Below are 27,973 nucleotides of genomic sequence, written 5' to 3' on the forward strand. Positions count from 1 at the left end.
GGTTTCCTTCTTTGTCAGTGTTAAAGCAAAGTTATTTTGCTTGTCTACCAGGTCTTACACGTCTCCCTGTGACCTCTTGGTCTTGTTTCCCGCAGATTTCTTCCCCTAGATACCTATTCTTCGCCTGTTATGGATTGGATATTTGTGCCCCTCCCACCGCCCTTGCCCTGGCAAGTTCTTATGTTGAAGCCCTAACTCCTGGTGTATATTTAGAGATGGAACCTTTGGGTTTAGTTGGGGGCCTCATGACGGGATTAGGGTCCTTGTACGAAGAGGAAGAGAGATCAGGATATAACCCCTCTCTCTCTCTGTCTCTCTCTCTCTCATATTATTACAAACATGTGGATAAAATAGCAAATTACTATGAATCAAAAACTGAATCATTTCTTACAAGGAAATGCATATAAATTTCAACAGTGGCTGTCACCAGGTGAAGCAGGATTATGAGCGAGTATTATGACATTTGGTTTTATGTTTATATGTTCTTATCTGTGTATAGTAAATATGGGCAACTTGATTAATAATAAAGTTCTGAAAGTTGATTGGTCTCTTAACAATACCTGACATTCCAATGCTTGTCCACTTTTCACTGCCATCTGGATGGAGAGATTCCTATACACTAGATACCATTACCTGGTACTTTTTCTAAATACTCTGAAAAACCTTTCTCAGTGTTCCAGTTGACAGCTGTGTATTCATAAAAAGCAGTCCGTCCCCCTACTGATGAAAAACACAAGGGAGGAGAAAGCCAGCTTACATTTTACCAAAATGAGGCAGGGGATGAAGGTTCAAACCCAGGGCAGATTAAGCAGCACATCGAAGTTTCTCTTTTAAGTGTTAATTTTGCATGAGACCTAGGGAATGATAACCTAGAAGTCAGACTGTGTTACCTGTTGAGCTGAAAAATAATCCCATTACAATTTGCCCAGTATCACACAGCAAAATCAAGCTGTGGTTTAGAGATTCAGCTCTTGAAGCAGCAAAGAGATGAGAAAGCTACTCCCCCACTCTACCTTGGCCCTTATCATTTTTCTTTACCATTGGATTTAGCCAGCGGACACTCAGACAGTTGCCTGGGGCACACACTTCTTGCCCTATAAAAACCTCAGATCTCTCTGCAAAGCCTCCACTGCTTTGTGGAAGATGCCACGTGCTCAGAATGTGTGATGGGGAGCCTCTGTGTGGGACCATGGCTTCTTGAACTTCACATCCTGTATTTATATTTCTGAATTTTGCTCCCTGTCTTGTAAAGGGAAGAGAAAAAGAAGGATTGCTGTGTTAAGAACAAAACAGATTCAGCAACCTTTCTACCTGTATATTTGGTGGTACTGGACTAGGTCAGCAAGTGTCCTGACACTAAAATCACTTTTCCTGATTCAGTCATGGTAATTTTCCAAGAGTTCACTCTTGGTAGATACGTCAGAACTGAGAAGGGTAGTATGAATTCATATACTATTTGCTTACTTTTGCGATGGCCTCAGGGAAATAATTTCATGGGGGATAAAATTGCCAGATAAAATACAGTATGGCCAGTTAAGTTTGAAATTTGAATAAATAACAAAAAATGTCTTAGCCTAAGTATGTCCTATGCAATATTTATTTCATATCAGCATTTATTAAGCACGTATATACTAAAATGTTATTTGTTGTTTATCTGAAATTCAAGTGTAACTGATATCTTTAATTTTTATTGGCTAAATCTAGAGATGCTAATGGGGGAGAAACTGGAACTATCCTTTAAAATTTTTCATTTCATCCATTGCTTCCCTACATTTTTCGGTACGCGGGCCTCTCACTGTTGTGGCCTCTCCCGCTGCGGAGCACAGGCTCCAGACGCGCAGGCTCAGCGGCCATGGCTCACGGGCCCAGCCGCTCCGCGGCATGTGGGATCTTCCCGGAGCGGGGCACGAACCCGTGTCCCCTGCATCGGCAGGCGGACTCTCAACCACTGCGCCACCAGGGAAGCCCTGTTTCCCTACATTTTAATGATACTTAATAAATTCCCATAGTAAAATGCACTCGTGTTTCTTCCTGTTAAGTCTTTGCCTTATTGAAATTCAGTAATAAATGCCATAAAACCTCATTCATTTCTGATTTCCGTTTGTTGTAATAAAAACTTGAAGTCGAATGGCTTGAACATAGTCTCTCTGAAGGGCTGGAATGCACACCATCCTTTAAAGATATGACCACATCTTCTGACAAGTATTTTTACCATGTCTCTTATGTAGTCGAAAAAAAGCACTGATACTTCACAGAAACCACTGTGGTCATTGGTTCTGGCTTTAGTTAGATACACTTTCTCACTCTGGGCTGGCTGAAGTTAATGTTTTGCATTAATATGAAGCATATAAAGTATACCTCCAAGGCTCTAGCAGAATGAGTGCTAATATGGTTTTGCCCATCTGGAGACTAAACTGGTCTGAGGGGCAGGTCACCCAGGCAAGTGTTTAGAGTTCCAGTATTTTTAAATGCTGTAATTATACTGTGGAGCTAAAAGGTAATGAAAGAAATGTAATCTGATAAAGAATAATATATTTTCCAAAACTTCTTTTGCAAGAGGATTATAGCTATTGCAGCTGATTAAAAGAAATCTTTTGACAGCTCCTTGTGTGAACAACCAAGAATGTTCCAAAGAACATTCTAAATGTTCAATTGACTATAGAATTTTTTTTTTCCTTAATCCAGTATGGCCATTTGGTGTCCAGAGGGCTGGTAACAAAGGAAAGATGAGGTGTCGTCACCAATAGCCCTCTTTCTTAGCCTTTTCCCTACTTTTTTTTCAGCCTCTCAAAGAGAACTATACAACAAATATTAATAAAATATGTGTTGGGCTTCCCTGGTGGTGCAGTGGTTGAGAGTCCGCCTGCCGATGCAGGGGACATGGGTTCGTGCCCCGGTCCGGGAAGATCCCACAAGCCACTGAGCGGTTGGGCCTGTGAGCCATGGCCGCAGAGCCTGCGCGTCTGGAGCCTGCAGCGGTGAGAGGCCCGCGTACCGCAAAAAAAAAAAAAAAAAAAAAAAGTGTTGAAATGGTATTCAGTTATTCGCATTCCTGGATCATCCTGGTAACTTCATCTTTCTACTTAGAATTGACCATATTGCACAAATGCACCAAATATGGAACATTATAACAAGATAGTTCAAAAAACACAAGGATCCCCAAGCTGTAGGGATCCCCAAACTTCCCCAGCTGGAAGTTTTGGAGAAGCAGTTCTCAAGCTTTAGTGAATGTGAGAATTTCCTGGAAGGCTAATTAAAGCACACATTGTGGGACTCTGCCCCATTGTTGCTGACCAATTGCATGTGTCTGGGGTGTAGACTGAGATCGTGCATTTGTAACAGGTTCCCAGGTGGTGTTGCTTTTCCAGGTCTGGGGACCTTAGTTTAAGAACCACTGTGTCAGATTTATAATCTGATATCCTAAACCAAGTAATGTTCACATTAATTAGGGGACCTGTTAATTCATGGGTTTCTGTTTTGTTTTTTAAATCCCCTCCTCCATCACATAGCCTCACAGACATTATAAGCTTTTGCGAGGGCTGATTCCAGAGTGGCAGCTGCACATGTAAGTGATGTTTGATTAATTGAAAATGGATTATATTCCGTCACCCATAGAACAGTTTTAATTTCTTTCAATGGAGTTCTCTTTCTTTATCTTAACACAAGAGAAACAGATGCAGTAGAATATATTTCTAAGAAAAGATAATAATGGCAGAACTTTCTGGGTTGATTCCATGAATTTGGGGATCCACAGACTCTCCAGGGGTCCCAAAGTAAAAGTTTTCATCATTTGAAAGAGACAAAATTATGCAGAGTAAGTTCTATGGGGATTTGTATGACATTTTCTAATCTTAAAATCTTTTAGGAGCTTCTTTTTACATTCATGCTACTTTTCATAAATTTCCTTTTTAGCTTTTATTGCTTTAAGCAGAAGCTCTAAAACATTGGACTTGGAAAGGAGTTTCTGACTTCATAGGGAATTATTTTTCACACTTAGCAATGTTTAATATTGTAGATGAAATGTCATACCTTAAAAATCCATTCTAAGTCTGCCTCTGTGACTGGTCTTTGAAATTAACAAGAATATGATAAGGAGAGCAAGCACAAAGGGACTTAATCTTATAGAAACATTTTTACTATTTGCTTGATCATTTTGGTGAGTTTCTAAAACACACTGAGGATCTTCTCTATCTCTAGGTGCTCAATTAATATAAATCTGGAATATCCCTAGGAGTGTTTCTCCTATGCTTATTTATGTTTGACAAAACTAAAGCAAATAGATGTTAATATTTCTCCTTTGGGTCACCTCTTAAGAGTAGGTCTTCCTCTATATTTTCATTAGGAAAACATTAAAGGTTTTGCTGTGTTCGTATCTACTTATGAACTACCATCTTTCAGAAGAAGAAGAAGAAAAAGAACAATGTCTAAGGAAAATATGATACTCTATTTTTCTTGGACCAACACAGATAAGAAACAATACCAGTTAGTTAAATGCATATATGGCTCTTTGCCTAAATCCTAGACAAAGAAGATTTAGGAATCTTCCCAAGACAAAATTTGGAGAGAGAGAGGGCTGAGACTCACTTATTCTTATCATGAACTCTGGTATCAGACTCACTCATACAAATTTCTTACTGGATGGGATTTTGGTATTCTCAAGTACATTTCTCTAAATATAATTACCTTATGTAATTTTATAGCAGGCCAAAAGGATTGCTTCTATGAAGCAAGACTGAGAAATGTTACTATTTGAGGGTTCAACAGAATGACCATGGGCATCTTAAAAATAAAACCAAACCAAAACAAAGGGAAAACTTCTCCTGTTGGCTTTCTTCTGGATGAAATTCTCACCATTGTTATTCTAATGTAAAATCCTCTGTAAAATTGTAAAGTAGGTAGTTTCATTTTGACTCTTCCAAAGCATTCTTCTATTGCTTTCTGATTAAATCTTTCACCCATTTCCTAGGCGACCTGTATCCTCATGGAACTCTGCCCAAATTCCAGCCACTATTTTTTGAGCCACAAGTTCCAAATGTTATTTGTACTTCTTTGCTTTCTTTAGTTTTATCATCTTTCTTTCTCTGCTCCTACATTAAATCAGTGTAGTTGATTTCACATTGAATTTTAGATGAAACAATTTGATATAATTATTTTATAAGATATGATACACTGGTAGGCCCATCCCTCCAAGGGGAACTAGTACTCTAAGAGAAGAGGGAGGAGGATAGCCTAGATTGAAGTCAGTGTAATTATCAGTGAGACATTTCTTAGGCCTGTGTATACTCTCCAAGGGGGTGGAGGCAGCTTGCCCCTACCATGAGCTAAAACTTTGAAACCAGGACCATTGGAGACACACCTCTTATTTCTCAACAGATTACATTTGCTTGGGTCCATGCCCATCTTTTCTAAAAATGAAATAACTAATGCAAGTTACTTCAAGCAGCGAGACACCTTTATTCCAGAGTCACATGTTCAAAATATAATTGTGAAAAGGAGCACAAAAGCTCACATTGCCAGCAAACTGCAAGGATAGTTGTACTGAAGAAATGTTAATCTTTATTTAACTTTCCCAAATTATGTATTCACAGTGCTGAAAACTGTCATAACCTTCTTCTTTCAGATTAAGTGGATTATTTATTTGTGATAATGGGCACATATGCTCATTAACATGGTGTCATAAACAGCTGTGTGAAATATACTGTGTGTTCTGTGACATAAATAAGGTGTTCAACATGAGGTGGTTGTTTAAAATATAGGCCCCGGGAAGAACAAAAAAGCAATCAGTGCTTTTTAATATAGTTGCCTGGTCTTAAATTCTAAATTTTTTTCTGCCTTATTAATGCTACTTGTATGGAAATTGCAGGTATTCCTCTAGTGAAATATCTTGACATTTAAGGACATTAGAACTTCTTTCTACTTTCTCATCCTTGGTGTATCTCTAGCTAGCTGTTCACTGTTAGCAGCTCAGTAAGCTCAGAGCAGCATTCATTTGATGGATGTCTTCAACCCATCCTAATTCTGAAAGTTCCCAAACTGGATATTGAATTTAGAGATCATCAAGTTCAACACCCTCATTTCACAGAAGGAGCTGAGCTTCTGAAGATTTAAAAGGCTTGTTTGAGTCCCAGATCTTTAAATAGTAAAGCCAGGACCAAGGGCTAATTATCCAGACTTCTGATGTGATATACTTTCCACTAGAGGGATGGGCAGTAATAATTAGGCTGGCTACACAAAAACAATCTGACGGGAGGAGGACCTTATTGGACAATGAGAGGATGAGGCTGTATCTTTTGGGATTTTTACCATTATAATTTACAGTAGACACGATGCTCACTGTTATTTTACAATTTATAATAATTTGAGCAAACTTCCAGCTGCTTTCTTTGGGTAAATGACCTAGTTGGATGAAATGAGTGTATGACAATGAATGATGGGCAAATTTCAACAAAAACAATAAAGTAACAGACTTATTTTGAATATAAGGTTTAGAAAAATTGGGTTTGTGGGAACATGGCAGATAACACCATGGAGAAACGGTGAGAAGCTGTTCTGCTTTATCTTGAAAGTGGAGTATACAAAGCTAGAAATGAGTCTGTCCATTGGTGCCATTATGGGTCAATCCTTTATTATAAGAGTACTGATGATAAGCAATTTAGGTGCCTGCCTTTTAAATAACAGAAAACTGGAACATTTTCACCAAGTATGACAAAAATTGTTCCCATCACAGAAAAATTAAGGAAGCTAATGAAGTTGAGATTGTTATCCTGGAAGATTGAAGCCAAACATAACTTAGGGGAGGGAGTATTTTTAAAGAAATTAAATGTGTTCCTCTCCTCCGCACTGTTACACAGGGTGATTCAGGAGAAAAATGGGATTAAATGGAAGCAAGAAAATTCAGTTAAGACTCTAAGAATGATTCAATATTGAAAGCAAGGGATATTGTAGAATCCCTAGGCCCAGAAATCATTGAAAATGAAATTTAAAGTAATTGAGCTTGAGTGATTTAGGTATACACCTGTCTGAGCAAAGGGTGAGCCCCATGACCTCCTGAGACCTCATCAAAGTCTTTGATTCAACAACCAAATATTCTGCCAAATGCTGTGATGCCAGCCCTGAAAAGAATGTACTTAAACTAATTGTAGGTGTTTTACCTCCTCCAGATTCTTAAACAACCTTCTATTCTTTCTGTTGATTTCTTATGTTCATAGATGTTTATGAGAAAAAATCCAACTATAATATTCACCTAGACTTCCTGGCTCGTGAGCAACATTTGGATGAAAATTGAGACATATCACGGGTCTGTGACTTTAGGTGGTAGCTTTATTGACTTGCTTCTGCAAGTGGCATCTCTTACCTATTTAAAACACACCTGAGCTTTGTTCTAAATAACTTGTCCCAGCCAGTTTGGAGCTGGTTTTTTGTTATTATTGTTAATGAAATACTGTCTCTGAGTGGATTTCTTTTTAAATTTATTGGATACTAAACTCAGAATGCAGAGATAGAAATAGCACCCTAATCTTAGCTACCCCACTACTAACCGTGGCTACTTTATTTATTTATTTAAAATATATATTTATTTATTTTTGGCTGCATTGGGTCTTTGCTGCTGTGTGCGGGCTTTCTCTAGTTGCGGCAATTGGGAGCTACTCTTTGTTGCGGTCCATAGCCTTCTCATTGTGGTGGTTCTTTTCTTGTAGAGCACAGGCTCTAGGCGCACGGGCTTCAGCAGTTGTGGCATGTGGGCTCAGTAGTTGTGTCTCATTGGCTCTAGAGCACAGGTTCAGTAGTTGTGGCGCACAGGTTTAGTTGCTCCGTGGCATGTGGGATCTTCCCGGACCAGAGCTTGAATCCGTGTCCCCTGCATTGGCGGGTGGATTCTTAACCACTGTGCCGCCAGGGAAGTCCCACCATGGCTACTTTGGAAAATATTAGTCTATTCTGTCTAAATTTTCAAGTGTTGATTGATATGTGATGGTGGCTATGCCTAGATTTCTATAAATTCTTAATTTTTTATATTATTACTTTTGAGACCGATAGTTTCATTAATTGTGGTTACTTCAATTGGACACTTTTTCACTTCTTTAACAAAACATCCTTGATTTTAAGTTTCATTTAGCCTTGGACATTATTCAAAGCCCCCAGGTGTTTTGAAAAAGTTTTGTGAAGAAAAGGCAGGGGATTGGCTCCTGAGATCTATTTGAATAAGTGAACATATTTCCCTGTACTTTCATGTTCCAGGTTTCCAGATTAAGTCTTTCACATCACTGCGCTTCCTGTCGGAACCTTCTGATGCCGTCACGATGCGGGGAGGAAATGTCCTCCTGAACTGCTCTGCAGAGTCTGACAGAGGAGCTCCAGTTATCAAGTGGAAGAAAGATGGCATCCACCTTGCCTTGGGGATGGACGAAAGGAAGCAGCAACTTCCAAATGGCTCTCTGTTGATACAAAACATACTTCACTCCAGGCACCATAAGCCAGATGAGGGACTCTACCAATGTGAGGCATCTTTAGGAGATTCTGGGTCAATTATTAGTCGGACAGCAAAAGTTGCAGTGGCAGGTAAGTGGATTTTTCCTTCTCCTCCTCTTCCTTCTCCATCTCTTCTTCTACTCCTTTTTTTTTCTTTTTGAGATTAAAAAAAAAAACCCTAATATTTGTAAAAACAATGTATATTTTTTAAGAAAAAGGAAAAAATGTAAAAACATGTATGTTTATTTCCTCACGGTCTTGATTGACTTTTTGCCTAAATTAGCTTGGAAAACAATAGAAGAATCTCAACAATTAACATAACATGATGAGATTTTCCAAAACAAAATTTGGTTCAAGTTGACCCACTACTTATGTGTAAGGAAGGAGTTTTCATTAATAGAAAAATATTAGAAAAATAATTTCCTAATTAATTCCATTTTACAGCCTCACTAATGATGAAAATTTGCAGTGTGTGTGTGTGTGTGTGCTTGTTTATTTGTTTGGGTTGGTTTTTTTTGCCTTTAGAGCAGTGGATTTTATTTTAATTATAATGGCTATAACATATAAATCTCTAAATGAAAAATAAAAATTTGAATAGTGCTTCCAAATATCTTTATGCTGGTAATGTATTGACTCAATAACCGAATAATAAGATGAAAAGTTTTTCTTTTTATATATATTTTGAAGTGGTGCAGACGCTGAAAGAAACAGTACTGAATGTTCTGGAATCCATGGATATTGCTCTTTTTTGCCCCACTTATTTTGGTTAGAGGGTAGCTCATGATTATTTCTTTTCAGAGGTAGACCTGTAGGAAGAAGAATTAAATTTTCCTCATTTCTGTAATGATTCAGCTAAAAGTTGGGCTTTGACTTTGTTTTTTCATCTTTTTCTGTTGTTTAATTTTGATATTGGTCACAAAACAAGGCAAATGGATCCAACCTGAAAAAAATTTAGGCCTTCAGATAGGTAAACAGGTTTGAAGGGCTCCTTTCAAACTTAATCTTCAGTTCTATTCACTTGAATGAATAGGCCGTAATGTAGTCATTTGATATGGGTTTCCTTTCCCAGGGTCCATGTAGTCTGTATACAGGAAGACTGATGAGAATGAGGACTCATTTTCAGCCATGACATTTACTAGGACAATCAGGCAGGACCACCTCCCCCCTTGTACTCTTCTAGTAAAGATGCAATAAAGTTGAAATCTGAAAAAAGGGATTTTGTCAGATTATGATATAAAAAATTAGATCTCATAGATAAGCGATCAGTCCATAAATTCAACTTCCTGCCACTCTTTTATGGCTTCTTTTCCCCACCAAGGACTCTCTCTCATATTTCAGTTAAACAAGACTATTCTAGAGCAAAGATGTCCTGGCGATACAGTGGTCAGCCATCTTGGTTTAACCTGGACTGACCTACTTTTAGCACTTGCAAGTACTGGTCCTGAGAACCCCTCAGTCCCATGTAAAACCAGAATAGTGGGTCAACCTACCTAGTGGAACCTTCCACCTTCTCTAGCAACGCTAGACTGAAGCATGGGTGCCGAGCGTCTCCTTCACACATGAGGTGGCACCTGATCAGGAAAACCAAGGCTATCAGCCACCTGGGATCTCTGAGTGATGGGTGTCTGAAATGTGATTGATGAGCGTAAAGTGTGGAGAGAACTGAAATTCTATGTTAACGATGATTGATTAAAAAAGAAAAGTGGAGCAAGTGTTGGGGGTGAAGGTAAAAACTGCTTTCCTGGAATGCTCCAAATGAAGCAGAAAGGGTACAGTCTGATTTCCCGCATTTGAGAATTTCTGGACGCTCACATCCCATCCGTCAGTTGCCCACAATACAACGTAGCTCTGCTGATTTGAGTGAATCAGGATGGTACTTTGATGCCTGTTCCAAAAGGCACACACATATGTGTGCTGTTAATGAAAATGTCCTGGTAAGTTGTGGTTTCTGTTTCCTGTGATCTAGATTCACTTTTACATGCTCTGTTTCAATGGTGAGATGAAGAATAATCCCTTCCCTGTGAGATATCAAAATAAAGTGGCTTCTTCTTTTGACTTTCGTATTCTGTACAAGGATAGGCTGGCAGATTCAGTCACTGAGTTACAATTTAATATTAGATTGTATCATTTCAAGGCAATGAGGCTTATTCACAGCCTTTTAAACACTTACCTTGCTGTTTGGCAACACAGCATATGTCAGTGTTATGTCTGCTGAGGTTAAGATGGCCAAACCACTGGAATGCACAAGGGGCATATATCTTCCCTGTAATAAAGACCACGGGCCTGATTTAATCTCATTTTTAAAATGTTAGCAGTCAGTAAACCAACCACTCCTAAAAGGTAACAGGCAGCTTTTCTTTGGATGAGAAAAAAAAAAAAAAAATCTGTTCTCTACCCTCAGGTGCTGTGTAGAGCCCATTTAATAGAATGCTTCTCTTCCATTTTTGCTTTCTCAAAGTGTCTTGATAAAAAGAAATGTGGCAAATGAAATTGGTCCTTAATCAGTCAGCTTATTTCATGCAATGATCTTGCCATACACCATTCATTCTATTTTCTAAGAACTTCTCAAGTGCTCTTTAAGCCCTGAGTACATGCTTAGCTGGAGAGGGAGAGAGAGTAGGAAAGGGAAATGAGGGGCTACCAGCCCATTCAACATCTTGTTAAAAATCTCAGTGTTACGGCCTACCGACTGTCAGTATTTCTGGGAATTGTGAGTTCTATCAATAAGGAACACCTGGGTTGTTAAATCTCTATTTGAAAGCAACTTGGCCAGTACTGGCTGAAACTTGGGAATTGTATTTGTATCCAATTAGCTCTAATCTAAAATGGTACAGTATTTATCTGCATCGTGTACCTCTATTTAGCATTTCTAGATGGAGAACAGCTTGAAGAGAGGAGTACAGCCAGTCTTTGTTTATATAACTTCTTCTACCACCCTCTCCACTCAGTACCTAGAAAATCATCAGACGTGTTTAGTAGTTTTTCAGTAGATACTTGTTTTACCAATGAAGATGTGGGGCTTTCTGCCGTCTATGGAGAGTTTCTGGCCAATGTTCTCTTCTTCCTTCTCTTCCTCATCCACTTCTTCATTATTGACCTTGATGTGATTAGTTAAATTTACCTATGTGTGTCCCTACTCCTTTTTTTTTTTGCGGTACGCGGACCTCTCACCGTTGTGGCCTCTCCCGTTGCGGAGCACAGGCTCTGGACGCGCAGGCTCAGCGGCCATGGCTCACGGGCCCAGCCGCTCCGCGGCATGTGGGATCTTCCCAGACCGGGGCACGAACCCGCGTCCCCTGCATCGGCAGGCGGACTCTCAACCACTGCGCCACCAGGGAAGCCCTGTGTCCCTACTCTTGATGGGCAGAGTTGGAATAATTTGATTTATATCTCAATAGTCTACAAATTCATTAACTATTAGAAGATGGACTGTGCTGGAATATTCATGCTACGTGAAAAAAATAAAAGGCATGTGTCAGTTCCTTATTTCTTCCTATAACATCAAGATGAGTTTGCATCTGGCCAAGCACGTCTTCCCTCTGCCAGATGTCACCGGCTATCTGAGCCTGTATTCTCTTCCATAAAACAGACATAATAATAATCTACCTCCTAAGGCTGTGCTGGCTTTCAAATAACATCTAGGATGTAAAGCCATAGTGCAGAGTAGATTCTTATTCAATAGCAGCAGTAGTATAAAGAGACTTAATAATGGTTATTGTGTTATTACAATTATTACTACTAGGAAATGACAACTTTCAATATTCCCATGTGGTGGTACAAAAAATTTGGGGGGGAAGGAGGTAAATATAGGCTGCAAATCCTGAGCCATAAATATTATCGTCCTAGATCAGATATCTGCCTTTGCAATCCATAATTACAAACTGGCAAGACTGAATTGAGTTTTCAAATGGTTGAATCTCTCTGCAGTTTGTTGGCCAGCAATGCCAAAATCAGTTTAACTACAAAATTCATTTTTCAAAAGTTGATCTATTTTGTCAGTGGAGCCAATATAATTTGTACTGGGTCTAGACCAAGCAATAACTGCTGTCATTTTGGAAAAAAGATGCTGGGCAATCTTCTCAACCAAGCCTCCTTGATGCCCTTCCAACTGAAAAAGAGTCACCTAGGCTGGGTCTACAGGAGTTATTTGGTCTAGATTGGGAGTTTAAATAATGCTGATGTGTAAGAAAACCAGATCACTACAGAGCTCCTCCAAATAATCATGAAAGAGTCATCTTATTCATTTTCCCTGATTACACCACCACCACACATCCACCATCCAACACACCCACCTACCCACATGACTGCTTGCCCATCTACTTCTCCTGCAGGGCTCTTAGAAGCCCAGTTGCAACCTAAGTGCTTCCTCTGCTTGTATTCACACTCTTGGGGCTGGAAGGCGGCCAGCCTCTCCTCCCTCATGTGAAGCAACACTGACTGCAGGATACATTACAGAGCATTTGTGTCCAGGTAGATTCTCTTTGTTGTTGTTAATTTTAAGCATTTATGTCTTGAATATTAAAACCATTGACTTGCTTTTTTTATAGTCCTTTGCTCTTTGCACAGTATGTTCATACACATTATCTCATAATGCTCAAAAAAGCCCAGTGATATAGATACCCAAAATGACAGAGAACAAACTGAAAAGAGGTAGGTGGCTTTCTACAGGCAGAGACTAGAACTCAGATTGTCTAACTCTGGCACACACTTATTCCCTTATCATTTTGCTTCTCAGTCTAAGGACTAGGTTTAAGGATACTGCGAATAGTTTCTCACTTAGTCATTTATTTTTAATCATTCAAACTCTCCAAAATAGAAACTAAGGGGAAAATAATAGTAGATTTCTTTTATCCATTTATTGCCTTGAAAATATCAACTTCTTATGGGTTTAGGGGTTCAGAAGAGGCCTCCCCAAGATGTGCTGCTTTGGTATGTGGATTATTTTGCGCTGAAAGCAATGGAGATCCTATGGGCTCAAGAGAAACTACTGTCTGTCCCTTAATAACCTAGAAGAATTTAAATTGGGGATTTTTCCCAGAAAAAGAGTTATTGCCAGAGATACACTTTATCTAAGTGGCCCCATCTATATGGCAGGACAAATATCTAATTACTAAATGTCTGCTCTTCTTTATATTGTCCTGTGAGTGACCCTCCTGTCCTGGGAAGCCCCGGCCTGTATCCCACTCCTTAGCTCAGAACAGCATATATACCTCGTTTTGGTTTTCTGTCTTTGAACCTCTCACATATGTGGGTTCTCTTACGCTCTCATATATGTGGGATTCCTGTACGTATGAAATTGAATGTGATATTCTGTTAATCTGTCTTATGTCAATTTAATTCTTAGACCAGTCAGAAGAACCTAGAAGGGTAAAGGATAGATTTTTCCTTCCCAACATGGGCAAACACTATGATTTGGATGTTTTCTTCTAAGATAAGATTTTGCTAACACAGCTATGCATTAAACAATGACACAAGATCAATCTCTCCTGAAATGTGGAGAACATGTGATTTTTAAAATCAGCTTATAAATAGTCTTTCTAGGGGCAAGATTTTGGTTACCTTTTATCTTCGTAAGTGGTTTTATAATTCAGGTCGAATTTGCATTTTTTTCCTTGAAAATCAAGAAAATAAAAGGCCAACTAAATTGCATTTACTTGTGTTATTTCATTCAGGGGCGTATTTTTTTTTACTTCCTTATTACAATAGATGTTTCAAGATGCAAATTGTAGCACTCTGCTTTTAAATAACACAGGCATTATAATTAAAATTCCCCTGAGTTTAAAAAAAAAATAATTAGTGACTTGAGGAGTAGTTTCAATGAATTCCCTTCCAGGATGCCTCCAATTTAAATGAGTTATGAAATAATTAGTGAAAGCATATTATGGTGAGAGAAGCTAGAATTGCTTCAGCAGAATGGAGCAGTTTGTGAAATGATAACTTGACCTTTACGTTTTTACTTAAAAGGAAACAGAAAAAGGAGATTGTCTTAAGAGAAGGAAGAATAAACTACATTGCCTCGGGCCACTCAAATGTTATAGAAAGGAAATAGCAAGAAAAAGTGCTCATATTCCTTTCCTCTACAAGAACAAATATAAGAATCTTGCCTAGAAGGTCAAGTTCATCCAGTGAAGCAGTTTGGAAAATGCATCCCAGTGCTCTTGAATGCTCTCAGAATTCTATTTTGGGGAAGTTTCAGTTACAGAGCAAAGTTTTACATTTTATACTGAGAGGGATATTGTTTATTTTCAGACTGGTGAGCAGTAAAATCCATTGTTCTGACTCCATAATTCTTAATGGTCTTAATTATCTTCATTTAGCTAAGTGTTCTTTTGTTTTGTGGTTAAAGCACGAGAAAGAAAGAAAATTTAAGGAAGGATTGTGGTGTTATAAGTAATTGTTGTATGTGTGCTAATCTTATAATTTTCTTTTAGTTTTATTGCCAAATAAAACTGGGATAATCACCAAAATTGCCCAGTGCCTACTTACCCACACACTCCCACACCCTCAACTTAAATAATGGCATTTTAAAGAATAGGTTTTTAGTTGCCTCCTTCCTAAGTCAATTAACTCTGCAGTAAAATTAAAATAGAAATATATTCCTGAATAAAATATGCAGAGTAGAAAGACATCGTCTGCATTATAAAAATTACAAAAGAAAACTTGACAGGGCTTTTTATAGTAGAAACATCAACAAAATAACTTTAAAAAATCTTCCAACCTTTCACTGCCTTTTCTTTGTTATGAATTCTAATTCATATGACAGTGGAAATAGTAATTATTCATTCTAAAATTCAGTATCTTAAGAGCACTGTTCTTTCATTCAACTGTTAAGCTAGCTACAGTTTGATTTTTGCTGGTGCTGTAATAAAAACGAAGGGGTAATATCTAAAATAGTAATACTATTTAGTAATACTAATAGTAAAACAGTACAGTGGTGTGTTTTAACCAAAAACTCTTTTGAATTCTAGAAGACCCCCTTGGAATACAAGAGATTTTTTTTTGTTTTCTGGGTTTTTTTTTTTTTTTTTTATCAATGTCAGGCTAACAAAGACTTAAATCAGAGGAAGTAAAGTAGATAGATCAGGTGGTATAACTGTAAATCTCTGATAAAATTATGATTGATAATAAATTTAATAGAGCATTTTACTTTTATGAACCTATCACTGGTACTGATTTTTTTCTATTGTTTTTTATGTCCATGCTAAAATTTATCATTTAAATTTAGTAAAGATCTACAACTTAAGATATTTATACTAGATACAAGTCTTTCTACAAAGTAAGGAAATATTCAAGCTTAGGAATGTTCTAGAAACTAAGAAGGAATCATGGAAAATCTCAGTGTATATAGTCCCTAAATTATCTTAAACTTTTCTTGTCAGGATCCATATTTAGAAATGAGAGTACTGAATACATCAGTGAAAACATCTCCCTTTAAGAAGGTATTGCTTTTTTTTTTTTTTTTTTTTTTTTTGCAGTACGCGGGCCTCTCACTGTTGTGGCCTCTTCGGTTGCGGAGCACAGGCTCCGGACGCGCAGGCTCAGCGGCCATGGCTCACGGGCCCAGCCGGTCCGCGGCATGTGGCATCTTCCCGGACCGGGGCACGACCCCGTGTCCCCTGCCGAGGCAGGCGGACTCTCAACCACTGTGCCACCAGGGAAGCCCCAGGTATTGCTTTTTAATAATCTACTTTTATATTTATAAGCTATATCTATATATTTTATAATAAGCAGTCTAGCCTCCTATAATTGTTAAATATGTCTATTATTTGGTAGAGATGAGAATTAGAATAAGTCAGTAAGTTGATTTCTAGTGACTAGGCAGCCATTGGAATATAAGGAGCCACATATTCTTTTTTTTTAACATCTTTAGGGCCACATATTCTTAGTGTAGCAAATAACTTGTTTTGGACCTTGAATTATGAGTTTAGCATGTAACAACAACAATAAAACAATGATAAATATTTTTGATAGCAAATAAATAATCACAGTAAATCCCCAAACCCAAATATATCTACTCATTTCACAATATACTGGGAATACACACACACACACACACACACACACACACACACACACATATACATATGCACACACATACTAAAATAGTACAATATGATATAGTACCTTCAAAGCTGCCACTCTCAGAGCTACAGCTGAAAGTTCTTTGGAGACTTTCTATTAAAAGACAAAACCTATTGCCTTAGTCCCAGAGGTCAGAGTGTTTTAAACCGAAAGGCAGTTTGGGAAAACTTCCCAAAGCATCTGAGAAGCAGCCCTTTTTTTGTGAGAAGCAACACATAATTCAGACAGGTCCTTAACTGGGACTTGTCTCTAAATGCCACTCAGGTACAGAGGCACCTGCTCTGACTGGGCCATATAGAGCTGTGGGGCTGTGATATTGTGATTCACAAGGAGAAATTTATATTTGGTCTTTATCCCACTAATGGCACAGAGTTTCTAAAGCCTTCTGAATTTCCTAAGTGACTAGAGTGATAAAGGTGTCTTTTGTTATGTGAATGAGGTGACTTCTGAACCCCATCTAAGGATAGGGGCTCGTTGCCAGGGGAACCAACCCTGCCAGTGATGAGAAGCCTGGAACTTTCAGTCTTACCCCCATGGGCTCTGGTAGGGGAGAGGGTCTGGAGGTTGAATCGATCACTGATGTCCATGATTTAATCAATCCTGCCTATGTAATGAAGCCTCCATAAAAATCCAAAAGGAGAAGGTTCCAGGAGAATCTAGGCTGGTGAACAGGTGGAGGTGCTGGGCTAATGGTGCCTTTGGTCTCATGGGTTCCACACCCTTTCCTCATACCTTGCCATGTGCATCTCTTCCATCTGGCTGTTTCTGAGTTATGTCCTGTTATAATAAGCTGGTGATCTAGTAAGTAAAATGTTTCTCTAAGTTCTGTGAACCACGCTAGCAAATTAATTGAGCCCAGGGAGGAGGTCATCAGAACCTCTGGTTTATAGCCAGTTGGTCAGAAGCACAGGTAACAACCTGGGCTCGTGACTGGCATCTGAAGTGGATGGACAGGGAGACAGTCTTGTAGGAATGAACCCTTAACCTGTGGAATCTGATGCTGTCTCCAGGCAGATAGATAGGTGTCAGGATCGAGTTGAATTGTAAGGACACCCACTGATGTCCAGAGAAATGCTGGTGGTGTGGGAAATCACCTTCACACACACGCATTGGAATTAGGTGCAGGAACCCAAAAGAGCTGCTCTAACTTCTAGAGGATGATGAAGTCCGACGGTTATATGCCTAACTCGGAATCTAGTGAGCTCAGGTCAGTGTGATTGTGTGTAAATAAATCAGTAGATATTGGTACAGGTAGGGGATGTGTGTGTGTAAGAGAGTCTGTGTTCTATCATCTCCCATCAGGATCTTTAAACAATTCAATTTACACTGTCTACATTCTAACCTAGGTTACCCAGAGATATTTAGACATAAATACAGAGCATGCACATACACCCTTCCATTTAGATGAATCTTCTTAGCTAAGCCTCTATGTCCTGTTAGAAAACAAAATTCAGCTGAGTAAATTTAAAGATCTAATTGGTTTTACTAAATGATTCATGAATCAAGCAACATTCCATCTAGCAGATAGGAGCTCCAAGGAGCTGAACAAAATAAGAGGCTTTATAGGCAGAAGCAGAGGAAAAAGGAAATTTCTAGCAAAGAGTGGATTGTTTCAGACAAGGTTGTCTTCCTTTGGAGGAAGTTGGGGTCTTTTAGGCAGATTATCTTACTAGTGCTGACCAAGTAATTCAGACTGACTTGTTAAATGTGTGTGGCTTAGCACAAGAGACTCCATTTTGGGCCTGTTTCTTGTTTTTTGCTGTTGTCTTCTTTAAAAATAGTTTTAAATCTCTTCATGAACAGCACAGTCATAAAATCTGTTTGATTTATAATCCCTCTAATTTACTGTTCTGTTATACACATTGCTACAAATTTTATTTTATAAAAAATATATCTATCTTTTTTATTGTAACCCAAAGCTTTACTACCCTTAAAAGGACTGTTCATGAGGTTTCATTTGCTGAGATTTTTTTACCTGGAACATTTCACCAGCTAGGAATCTATTTAAGAAAATGTTTTAAAGATTAATAAAATCTATATAGCTTCAACATTAAGTTTCAGTGCTGGTTGATTTTATTGGATTGAATTTTTGTGGTTCCTCTCGCAAAGAGAAAATTTCTCCAAAGGCTGGAACATGACGTAAAAAATAATTAGTGTTTCTTTGATCTAATCATTGTTTCCAGGGACATCCTTTGGGTCCCACAGTGCATTGGGTACTTTATGAGCGAATGTGTGGCTATTTCTTTAAGGTTATTTCCAGTTGAGTGTCAGTTCAGGAGGTGCCTTGGTTTGGAAGATGTAGTTGCAAATAAAGTAAATGTCCCCTTTAATCCTCTTCATCCCAAATGCATACATATTGTATAGATGTGGGATTTTTTTGTTTTTATTAAGAAATAGTTAACATACATAAAATTAACGCTTTGAAAGTATGTAATTCACTCATTATTAGTACATTCATCACTACTTTCTAACCCTAGAATATTTTTATCATTTCCATTCCCCTCTCCCCTCAGACCCTGGCAACCACTAACCTACTGTCTGTCTGCATTGTTTATTTATTTATTTTTTTTGCGGTATGAGGGCCTCTCACTGTTGCGGCCTCTCCCGTTGCGGAGCACAGGCTCCGGAGGCGCAGGCTCAGCCGCCATGCCTCACGGGCCCAGCCGCTCCGCGGCATGCGGGATCTTCCCCGACCGGGGCATGAACCCGTGTCCCCTGCATCGGCAGGTGGACTCTCAACCGCTGCGCCACCAGGGAAGCCCTGCATTGTTTATTTTTAACATAAACAAGATTATCTGATTATCCTTTAAATAGTCGCTTGTTTTTTCACTTAATGATATAGCTTAACGCTTTTCTATATTTGTTCTTACAGATCAGCCTCATATTTTTTAATTCTCCGTAGTATTTTTTGGTTTACCATTTGTATATTGATGGATATTTGGTTTGTTTCTATTTTTTTCACTTTTGTTAATAGTGCCCTTATGTATAGTCTTGTATTTAGTGGATACTCTTCTGTGTGTATTTTTGACAAGTTCTCTAGGACGTGTACCTAGCAATATAGTCTCTGAGTCAAAGAGTATCAGCATTTTAGTAGATACCGTAGATTCAAGAACATAATGTTAGCCTGGACCTAAACATCAGAGGTCAGCATGTGTTTTACTGCCACTGACTGAGCAAATAGAACTGGCTTCTCCTTAGCTTGTAAATATCACTGAAATCTATTGCTTACTCCAATGAGTAGTGGTGACTTAACACTGTTAATTAACAGTTACAAGTGTTTGCCTCACTTAAAAAAAAAAAAAAAATAGAGACTCTTATATACAGCATTATAGAAGAATACATCTCATCTGAGTCCTAGGATTTCCCTGTGCTGATAGGTGTCTCTACTGCTTTGTGTGAAAGGAGTCTTCTAGTGGGTGTCATTTCATGAAAATGACTTGGGGTTGGGGCCTCTTTTAGGTCCAAAATGGCATTTGGTCATATCAGTGCACCACAGAAAAACGGGAACTCTTTCCGGGGGCCTAAAGGCCCTTCAGAGTCTGGCCCGTGAGTGTGCCTTTAGCCCAGTCTATAATCCTGTCCACACTCTTCCCTTCAGTTTTTATAGCAGTTTCCTACACATGCATATTCTGGTGCTCATGGCTTTGCATATTTTATTCTGTATGTCTTCCTTTTTCATCTGTTATGCTCACTCTTGCACTTTTTGTTTTTTTTGAATGAGACTGGATTCATGCAGTCCATCTTTAGGAATCTTGACCTGGTCCCTCAGGCTAGGAGAGTCTCCGTCCTCCTTGTACTCACAGTAAACTGGGCTTCCCCCATTATGGCATGGAACATGTCACACTATGTCCTTATAAAATACACACACACACAGACATACACACAACTCCTCCACTGGTCAATGACTTCATGAAGACAGATCATGTTATATCTTCTCAACTTCTCTAGGTGGGCAAACTCTTTAGAACCTGGTTAGTTATATGGCATAGCATGGTAGTCAGATGCATGAGCTTCAGAGCCAGACAGATTTGGATCCTATCTCTATCCATTCACTAGTTCTGTAAACTTGGGCTCTCTGTGGAAATATTCTGGGCCTACTTTCCTGTTCTTAAAGTGGGCCTGCTTGGGCTTCCCTGGTGGCGCAGTGGTTGAGAGTCCGCCTGCCGATGCAGGGGACACGGGTTCATGCCCCGGTCCGGGAAGATCCCACGTGCCACGGAGCGGCTAGGCCTGTAAGCCATAGCCGCTGAGCCTGCGCGTCCGGAGCCTGTGCTCCGCAATGGGAGAGGCCACAACAGTGAGAGGCCCGTGTACCACCAAAAAAAAAAAAAAAAAAATGGGCCTGCCTTATAAGGTTGCTGTGAATATAATCAAGAAGTGCTTAGACTTACTAAGGGCTTAATGAATGAAGTTTTGTTAGAGATAGAGAACGGCAGTACTCTTGAAGATTCCTTGAATACCCTGCAGCAAATGGGAAGAGAGAAACCCCACGAAGAAGGCCTCTTTTCCTGTGTGGGATGCATGTCTGCATGCTCCGTGACTATCTGACCTGTTTCTCACCCAGGGTCTTGCTTTCCCACATCCAGATGAGCTCTGTGCAAACATGTCAGGTTTTATGTGCCTGTTTAAAGCTCTTAGTACCAATACTTTGGGATTGATATTCCTTCCTGGAGTAAAATAATGACTACACTGGAAAGTACTTGGATAATACTCATGGTTTTGATTTTGTTCTTTGATGATATCAGAACACAACATCTCTTAATTGTCACTTAGCAAAAATCTGAAGTAAAGTTTGTCATGGAACCTTGAAGAACTTTCTCTGGACCAGCAAACTTCGGGACTCTTTCTTCTTCTGGGAGGACATATGAACTGCAGACTGACTGGTTACCCTCGTTGGTCTTTAACCTTTCATAAAAGTAAATGATCATTAGAGATATAAAAATATTACTTAGGTTAAGAGATTCTTGTTAATGATATGACTTGGATTCACAGTTGTGTTTTCGTATAAATCTTGATTATTTGTAACTGACTTAGAAAACTATCCCCCATTGTATGTTTGTTGTCTACTTATATTCAGAAATGCAAGCAGTCATCTTATTTTACCAGAGGATTGGAATTTATTTCCTCCAAATACTAAGCTATCATTTCCAAGCCTTTTTCCCTCAGAATTTGTGTACTAGACAAATGTTTCTCTTTAAAAAAGGCTTTTTGAAATGCTCGTGGAAATTATTTAAGTGATTGGCATCATTTATGTTGCCTTTGTAGCTACTTCATTTCAGCCCTTTCCCCATCAGAACTCTCACAACTTAACATGCCTTCAGAAAGTGTGAATAAGATTACACGATAATGCTGCCCCAATATGCATTTCAGTGCTTTGGAAAGGAAGTGTGAGCGCAAAGCTGAGAATATGTGTGTTCAGCCTGGGAACAATAAAAAGGATGTTTATCAATGAAAGAGAACCACAAATGGTGCCACACTTCGGAGGAGGAAAGCAATTTGGTGAAGTGAAGGATGTTAAATGTTTTAATTTTCTTCTATGCCAGTAAAATCTTGTAAAACAAGGTGACATATTAAATTTTCTATACTATAGCGGCTCCAAGAGCCTGTCAACATTTTCATTATAAACTCTATTTTCAGAGCTTTATAGCTTGGCTTTAAGAATTCACTCTGGCCTGACATTTGGAGTGCAAGGTCTTACCTGGGGAACATGTGTTTCACATGTTTTAAAAGTTGTGAGTTTATCCACTTCTCAGCTTTTAATGAGTAACCTTTTCATACTTTTGCACTTGGCCTTCTGTACCTCATAAATCAGAGGCAGAAGGCTTACATGTGGTAGGTCACCGATGGGGGAAAAATATCTACAAATGTCGTCAACACAGGTCAGGGCTGCTGATTTCCATTACTAAGACTCACTGCCGTACTAGTCACTCAGTCCATCGTATACAAAGCAGAAAGAGCTCTGTCACGTTGCCCTCACCATCTTAGACTCTGCCAGATCTCTACAGAGAAGACTCTGATTGGAGAATTCTTAGTCCCCAGTCTGTTTATTTCAATATTTGTATTAGTTTGTGGATGATGTTAACACCTTTTCTTAAAGCTTCCCAACATTCATTCTAATCTTGTTGGTTTGCTATTAAGTCTTCTTTGTGGTTGTGTGTGTGTTTTCCCTTTCTATCATATTTAGCACTCAGTAGGGTTTCAGTTAATATATATAATACAGATACCATTTTTACACTTTCGAATATCTGCAGTTAAATCTCCTAAAAAATTGCTGTTTGGAAGGTAACTCGAAAAGAGGGACTAAGGACAAGGAAGCAGTGGAAGAGAAAAAGACATGTTGTCATTTGGTATCTGGCTTTGAAATGTCTTGAGGACTGACGACTTAGTATGGCTTCCCCAAAAGAACAAACACGGGCCATCTAGAAAAATGTGGAATGCCTTCCATATAAGGCATGGTACCAAGACTTCAGTTCTATGTTGTTTCAGGAGATTTCTAGGAAATCACACTTCCCGACATATGTTAGCATTATTCCACTCACCTAATTGCAGTATATTTTCATACAGCTGTCAAATTCAGGTTAAAATGTGACAAGCACCTGGGGTATAATCCCAACACTTGTTTCCATTGTATGAGGACCAACTTTTGTGCCAGCTTCCTGAAAATATTTATATTCCTCACAACCACTCACTATGAATGTCCCTCAGCAGGAGACTAAGAGACAGATGGTCTAAATAATTTGCGCCACAACTAATGAATGTCCAAGGCTGGTTTAGAACCCAGGTCTTGCAGACCCCAGAACCATATTCTTTTCTCTAACTCATCATGCCTTTCTTTATGTGTACAAAGACATCTGTTTCTATTTGCATTTTTCTATCAGAATCATGCTATGCCTAACCCTATAAATGACTTACATTTTCCAGTGAAAAATGTTAAGATATGAAGCCTGGACCTCCAAATCTAAAAGAAAAAAAAAAATGAAGGATCAAATGACTCTTCAGTGGTCAAAGTTTAACCAGGAATCTGCTTTGCTCTGCAATTTCTCTCTTATCTCACAGTTAACTCTGTCCTGTTCTTCTCTTTAGTCCCATTGCACTGGATGGACCTGCCTCCATCGAGTCATCTAAGATGGAAATCTGGATGATGTAATTTCTCTCTCTCTCACCTACAACATCCTTGTCCAATAACTAGTCATGTGGAGTCTCAAAGAAACATATATTTTAATTTCTTTTGAATAGACTTACTTTTAAGGGCACTTTTAAGTTTGTAGCAAAACTGAGCAGAAGGTACAGAGAGTTCCCATTACCCCCATTTCTCCTCACACACATAGCCTCCCCCGCTATTAACATCCCACATCGGAGCAGCACGTTTGTTACAATTGATGAGGCTACACTGACACATCATTATTACCCCAGACCCATAGTTTACCTTGGAGTTCACTTTTGGTATTGTACATTCTGTTGGTTTTGACAAATGTATAGTGAAATGTATAACCCCTGACAACAACTAATCTCTTATAGTCTCCTTAGTTTTGCTTTTTCCAGAATAGTATAGTTGGAATTATATAGTACGTAGCCTTTTTGGATTGGCTTCTTTCACTTAATATGCATCTAAGTTTCCTCCATGTCTTTTCATGACTTAGTAGCTGTTCCTTTTTAGCACTGAATGATACTCCATTGTCTGGATGTACCACAGGTTATTTATCCATTCACCTACTAAAGGACATCTTGGTTGCTTCCAAGTCTTAGCAATTATGAATAAAGCTGCTATAAACATCCAAGTTTTTGGGTGTACATGAATTTTCAGTTTATTTGGATAAATACCAAAGAATGTGATTGCTAGACTGTGTGGTAAATGTATGTTTAGTTTTGTAAGAACCTACCAGACTGTCTTCCCAAGTGATTGTACCATTTTGCATTCCCACCAGCAATGAATGAGTTTCCTTTTGCTCCACCTCCTTGTGGACATTTGGTGTGGTCAGTTTTCTCGATTTTGGCTAGTCTAATAGGTGTGTAGTGGCATCTCATTGTTGTTTTAATTTGCAATAACCTAAAGATATATGATGCTGAACATCTTTCATGTGACTATTTGCCATCTGTTTATCATCTTTGGTGAGGTGTCTGTTCACATTTTTTACTCATTTTTTAACTGGGTTGTTCTTTTCCTTTTTGTTGAGTTTCCAGAGTTCTTTATGCATTTTGGATACCAGTCCTTTATCAGATTAGTGTTTTGCAAACATTTTCTCCCAGCTTGTGGTCTTCTCATTCTCTTGACAATGGCTTTCACAGAGTAGTTTTTAACCTTAATGAAGCCCAGCTTATCAGTTATTCCTTTCATGGATCATTCCTTTAGGGTTGTATCTAAAAAGTCATCACCATATTCAAGATCATTTAGGTTTTCTCCTATGTTATTATCTAGGGGTTTTATAATTTCGTGTTTGACTTTTAGGTCTATGATCTATTTTGAGTGGATTTTTGTGAAGGGTGTAAGATAGGTGTAGATTCTTTTTTTTTTTTTTTTTTTTTGTAATGTAGATATGCAGTGTGTTCCAGCACCATTTGTTAAAAAGACAATGATTTCTCCATAATTTTGCCTTTACACCTTTCTCAAAGATCCACTGACTCAATCTACAACTGTTTATTTTTTGTTGGGTTTATTTCTTTCCATGCCTACTGGAACCCTCCAAACAGAAGCTTCCGTCATCTCTTGACTGCATCTCCTACAAAAGTCTTTTAATTAACTTTTAATCTATTTTATACACAGAGGCCAACGTTGTCTTTAAAAGGTATTTGAAGTTGTTCAGTGTATCCCACTGTTTTTAGGACCCAATCTAAAGTTCTCAATGACCTAAAAGTCCTGCCTAATCTGACTTCTTCCTTCCATCCCTTTATCCCCTTTCCCTCTCCTTCCCTCACAGCCAACTCCATTCCCATCAGTGTCCTTGGGATGCTCCCAGACACACTAGTCATCCTCACTTCCTTGAGCAAACCATTCCCCCTCCCACGTCAAGACTTGAAACATGGCATAATCTCCTTCAAACCCTTATCCCAGTTCCTTCCAGTTAGCTCGTTTCTATTCATTCTTCAGAACCTTGTTTGGATGTCACTTTTTCTGGGATATCTGTTGATTTTTTAGGTCTTAGTGCTAGCTGCTATCCCAGCACCATGCCTTAAATCTCCTTCATAACAATTGCTGATTATACTTTTTTTTTTTTTTTTTTTTTTTTTTTTTTTTTTTTTGCGGAACGCGGGCCTCTCACTGCTGTGGCCTCTCGCGTTGCAGAGCACAGGCTCCGGACGCGCAGGCTCAGCGGCCATGGCTCACGGGCCCAGCCGCTCCGCGGCATGTGGGATCTTCCCGGACCGGGGCACGAACCCGTATCCTCTGCATCGGCAGGCGGACTCTCAACCACTGCGCCACCAGGGAAGCCCGCTGATTATACTTTTATTATTATTTTTTAGCTCCTGCCTGTCCCACTACGATGGAAGCTTCCTGACCGAAGTGGGCACCATGTCTGTCATCTTCCCTGATGTATTCACAGTGGGCACAGAGTTACAGTGCCTTAGTGTCCTACCTGGGCTGTGGGCGGTACTGAACTGAAATCGTCAGTAATGGGCGTGAACAGACCTGCAGGGGAGGGGAGCTAAGGGTTAAGCCTCTGATTACTGGAGCCTAGGACTTTTCTGTTTATCTGGGAGTCAAGTAATCAAATCACGAGTCAAAAGACTTTAGCTACCAGTGTATAGGAACAACCCCGAGAGCAGGAATTTGGAGTCACAGGATCTTGGATTTGGAAAAGATAAAAGTCTGCATGTAGTAGTCAAGCCTTTTTATAATGATCTTAAGCCCAGAGAATTCAAGGATTCAGGTTCATCTTCCTTCCACATCCTTTAAGGCCCCATAGTCCAGAGATCATTTTGGTTCCTGACATGCCAAGACGATAGGACAGTTACTGTTCTTGGCCTCTCCTCCCATTGAGCCGACACAGAGAAAAATTGTGGCTTTTATCTTTTTTATTTTTAGGTAATAACTTGGTTTCCCTTTCAGAAAGCAGTTTTCAAATGCTTCCCAGTTCACTTTCACACCTCAGTAGGCCTGATTTATTCAGTGTCATTTGAGAGGAACTGAACCCTGGGTTGGGCCAGCATCAGAGCACAGACCTCACATGCAAACCTCGAAGCAGGCGTGAGGTGGAGACCATAGTTTTTTTTGTTTGTTTGTTTGTTTTGTTTTGTTTGCGGTACGCGGGCTTCTCACTGTTGTGGCCTCTCCCGTTGCGGAGCACAGGCTCCGGACGCGCAGGCTCAGCGGCCATGGCTGACGGACCTAGCCACTCCGCGGCATGTGGGATCTTCCCGGACCGGGCCACGAAACTGTGTCCCCTGCATCGGCAGGTGGACTCTCAACCACTGCGTCACCAGGGAAGCCCTGAGACCATAGGTTTTTTAAAATGCAGTAAAGAAAAATTCCCATTTACATAAAATGAATTCAATATTTAAAATATATGAAGAAACTGATCATTATTTTTCAGTTCTATTCAATTTTTGAATTGTTTTATTCAAATGAAATAGGAATATGCCCAAGCCCCTTATTAGCTGGTCTCTCGAAGCACTTTCTCGCTTAGAAAGCCACTAGGCTCCTAACAGAAAAAGTGAGCACAGTCTCACTTTTCTATCCTATACTCCAGGGCTGGACGCACAAGCTGGAAACTTTTCCTGCGTAGAAACCTAGTGAGTCAGTGTACAGAACCCAAGGACATTTTGGGGCATTACCCTCTCACTTATATGGGGATATAAATGGAGACATTGTATCAGAGAGATCTCAACAAAGTTTTCTCTGTGCTCTTTTATCTGTTTGAGGGAGGTAGGAATTTCTTCAATATCAAAAGCCTTCTGTAGTGTTGAATTATTCTCTCTTGTTACCTCTCTCATATTTTAATTAACCCCTAAGTTCAGTGCTTCTCAAATTTGCTTTGTATCAGAATCTTCTGGAGGAAACTGGTAAAAAATATCAGGCCCAGGCCTTATTCTAGTTCAGTGAGGCTGTTTTCTTTATTAGTCCCCAGGTGATTCTGATATAGAGCTAAGTTTAGTATGTATATGGGTTCAAGTTTATGCAGAATGGCACCATGCTTTGTTACTCTATGAACCCCCCCTTTATTTTAGAGTGTAGTTACTTACTCTGTGATACCTTCTTTTTGCTTACTATAGTTGAATCCTTATTAATTGTTAGAAGCTATTAACTATCGTATCCTCTCTAGTAGATGATATTGTAATGACACACACTTAGGTAGATGGTAATTTTGTCAATTCATGCTGAACACATCTTGGTTCAGGAACTTTACGTTAACAGTTATCCTTTCAAGAATATTCCACTGTACCATGATTTTAAAAAGTCAGTAAACCATGAATATCAGAAGAATAA

General features: G+C 39.1%; 1 protein-coding gene across 1 annotated transcript in view; it reads left to right on the forward strand.

The window, feature by feature from the left end:
* Positions 1-27,973, forward strand: part of DCC (DCC netrin 1 receptor) — a 776,413-nt gene that overhangs the window by 5,387 nt on the left and 743,053 nt on the right. Inside the window, 1 exon segment of the mRNA XM_073789896.1 lies at positions 8,239-8,559. Coding sequence (XP_073645997.1) covers positions 8,239-8,559 — 321 coding nt within the window.

The sequence above is a fragment of the Tursiops truncatus genome, chromosome 13 (assembly GCF_011762595.2).
Source record: "Tursiops truncatus isolate mTurTru1 chromosome 13, mTurTru1.mat.Y, whole genome shotgun sequence".
In the NCBI taxonomy this organism is placed as follows: Eukaryota; Metazoa; Chordata; class Mammalia; order Artiodactyla; family Delphinidae; genus Tursiops; species Tursiops truncatus.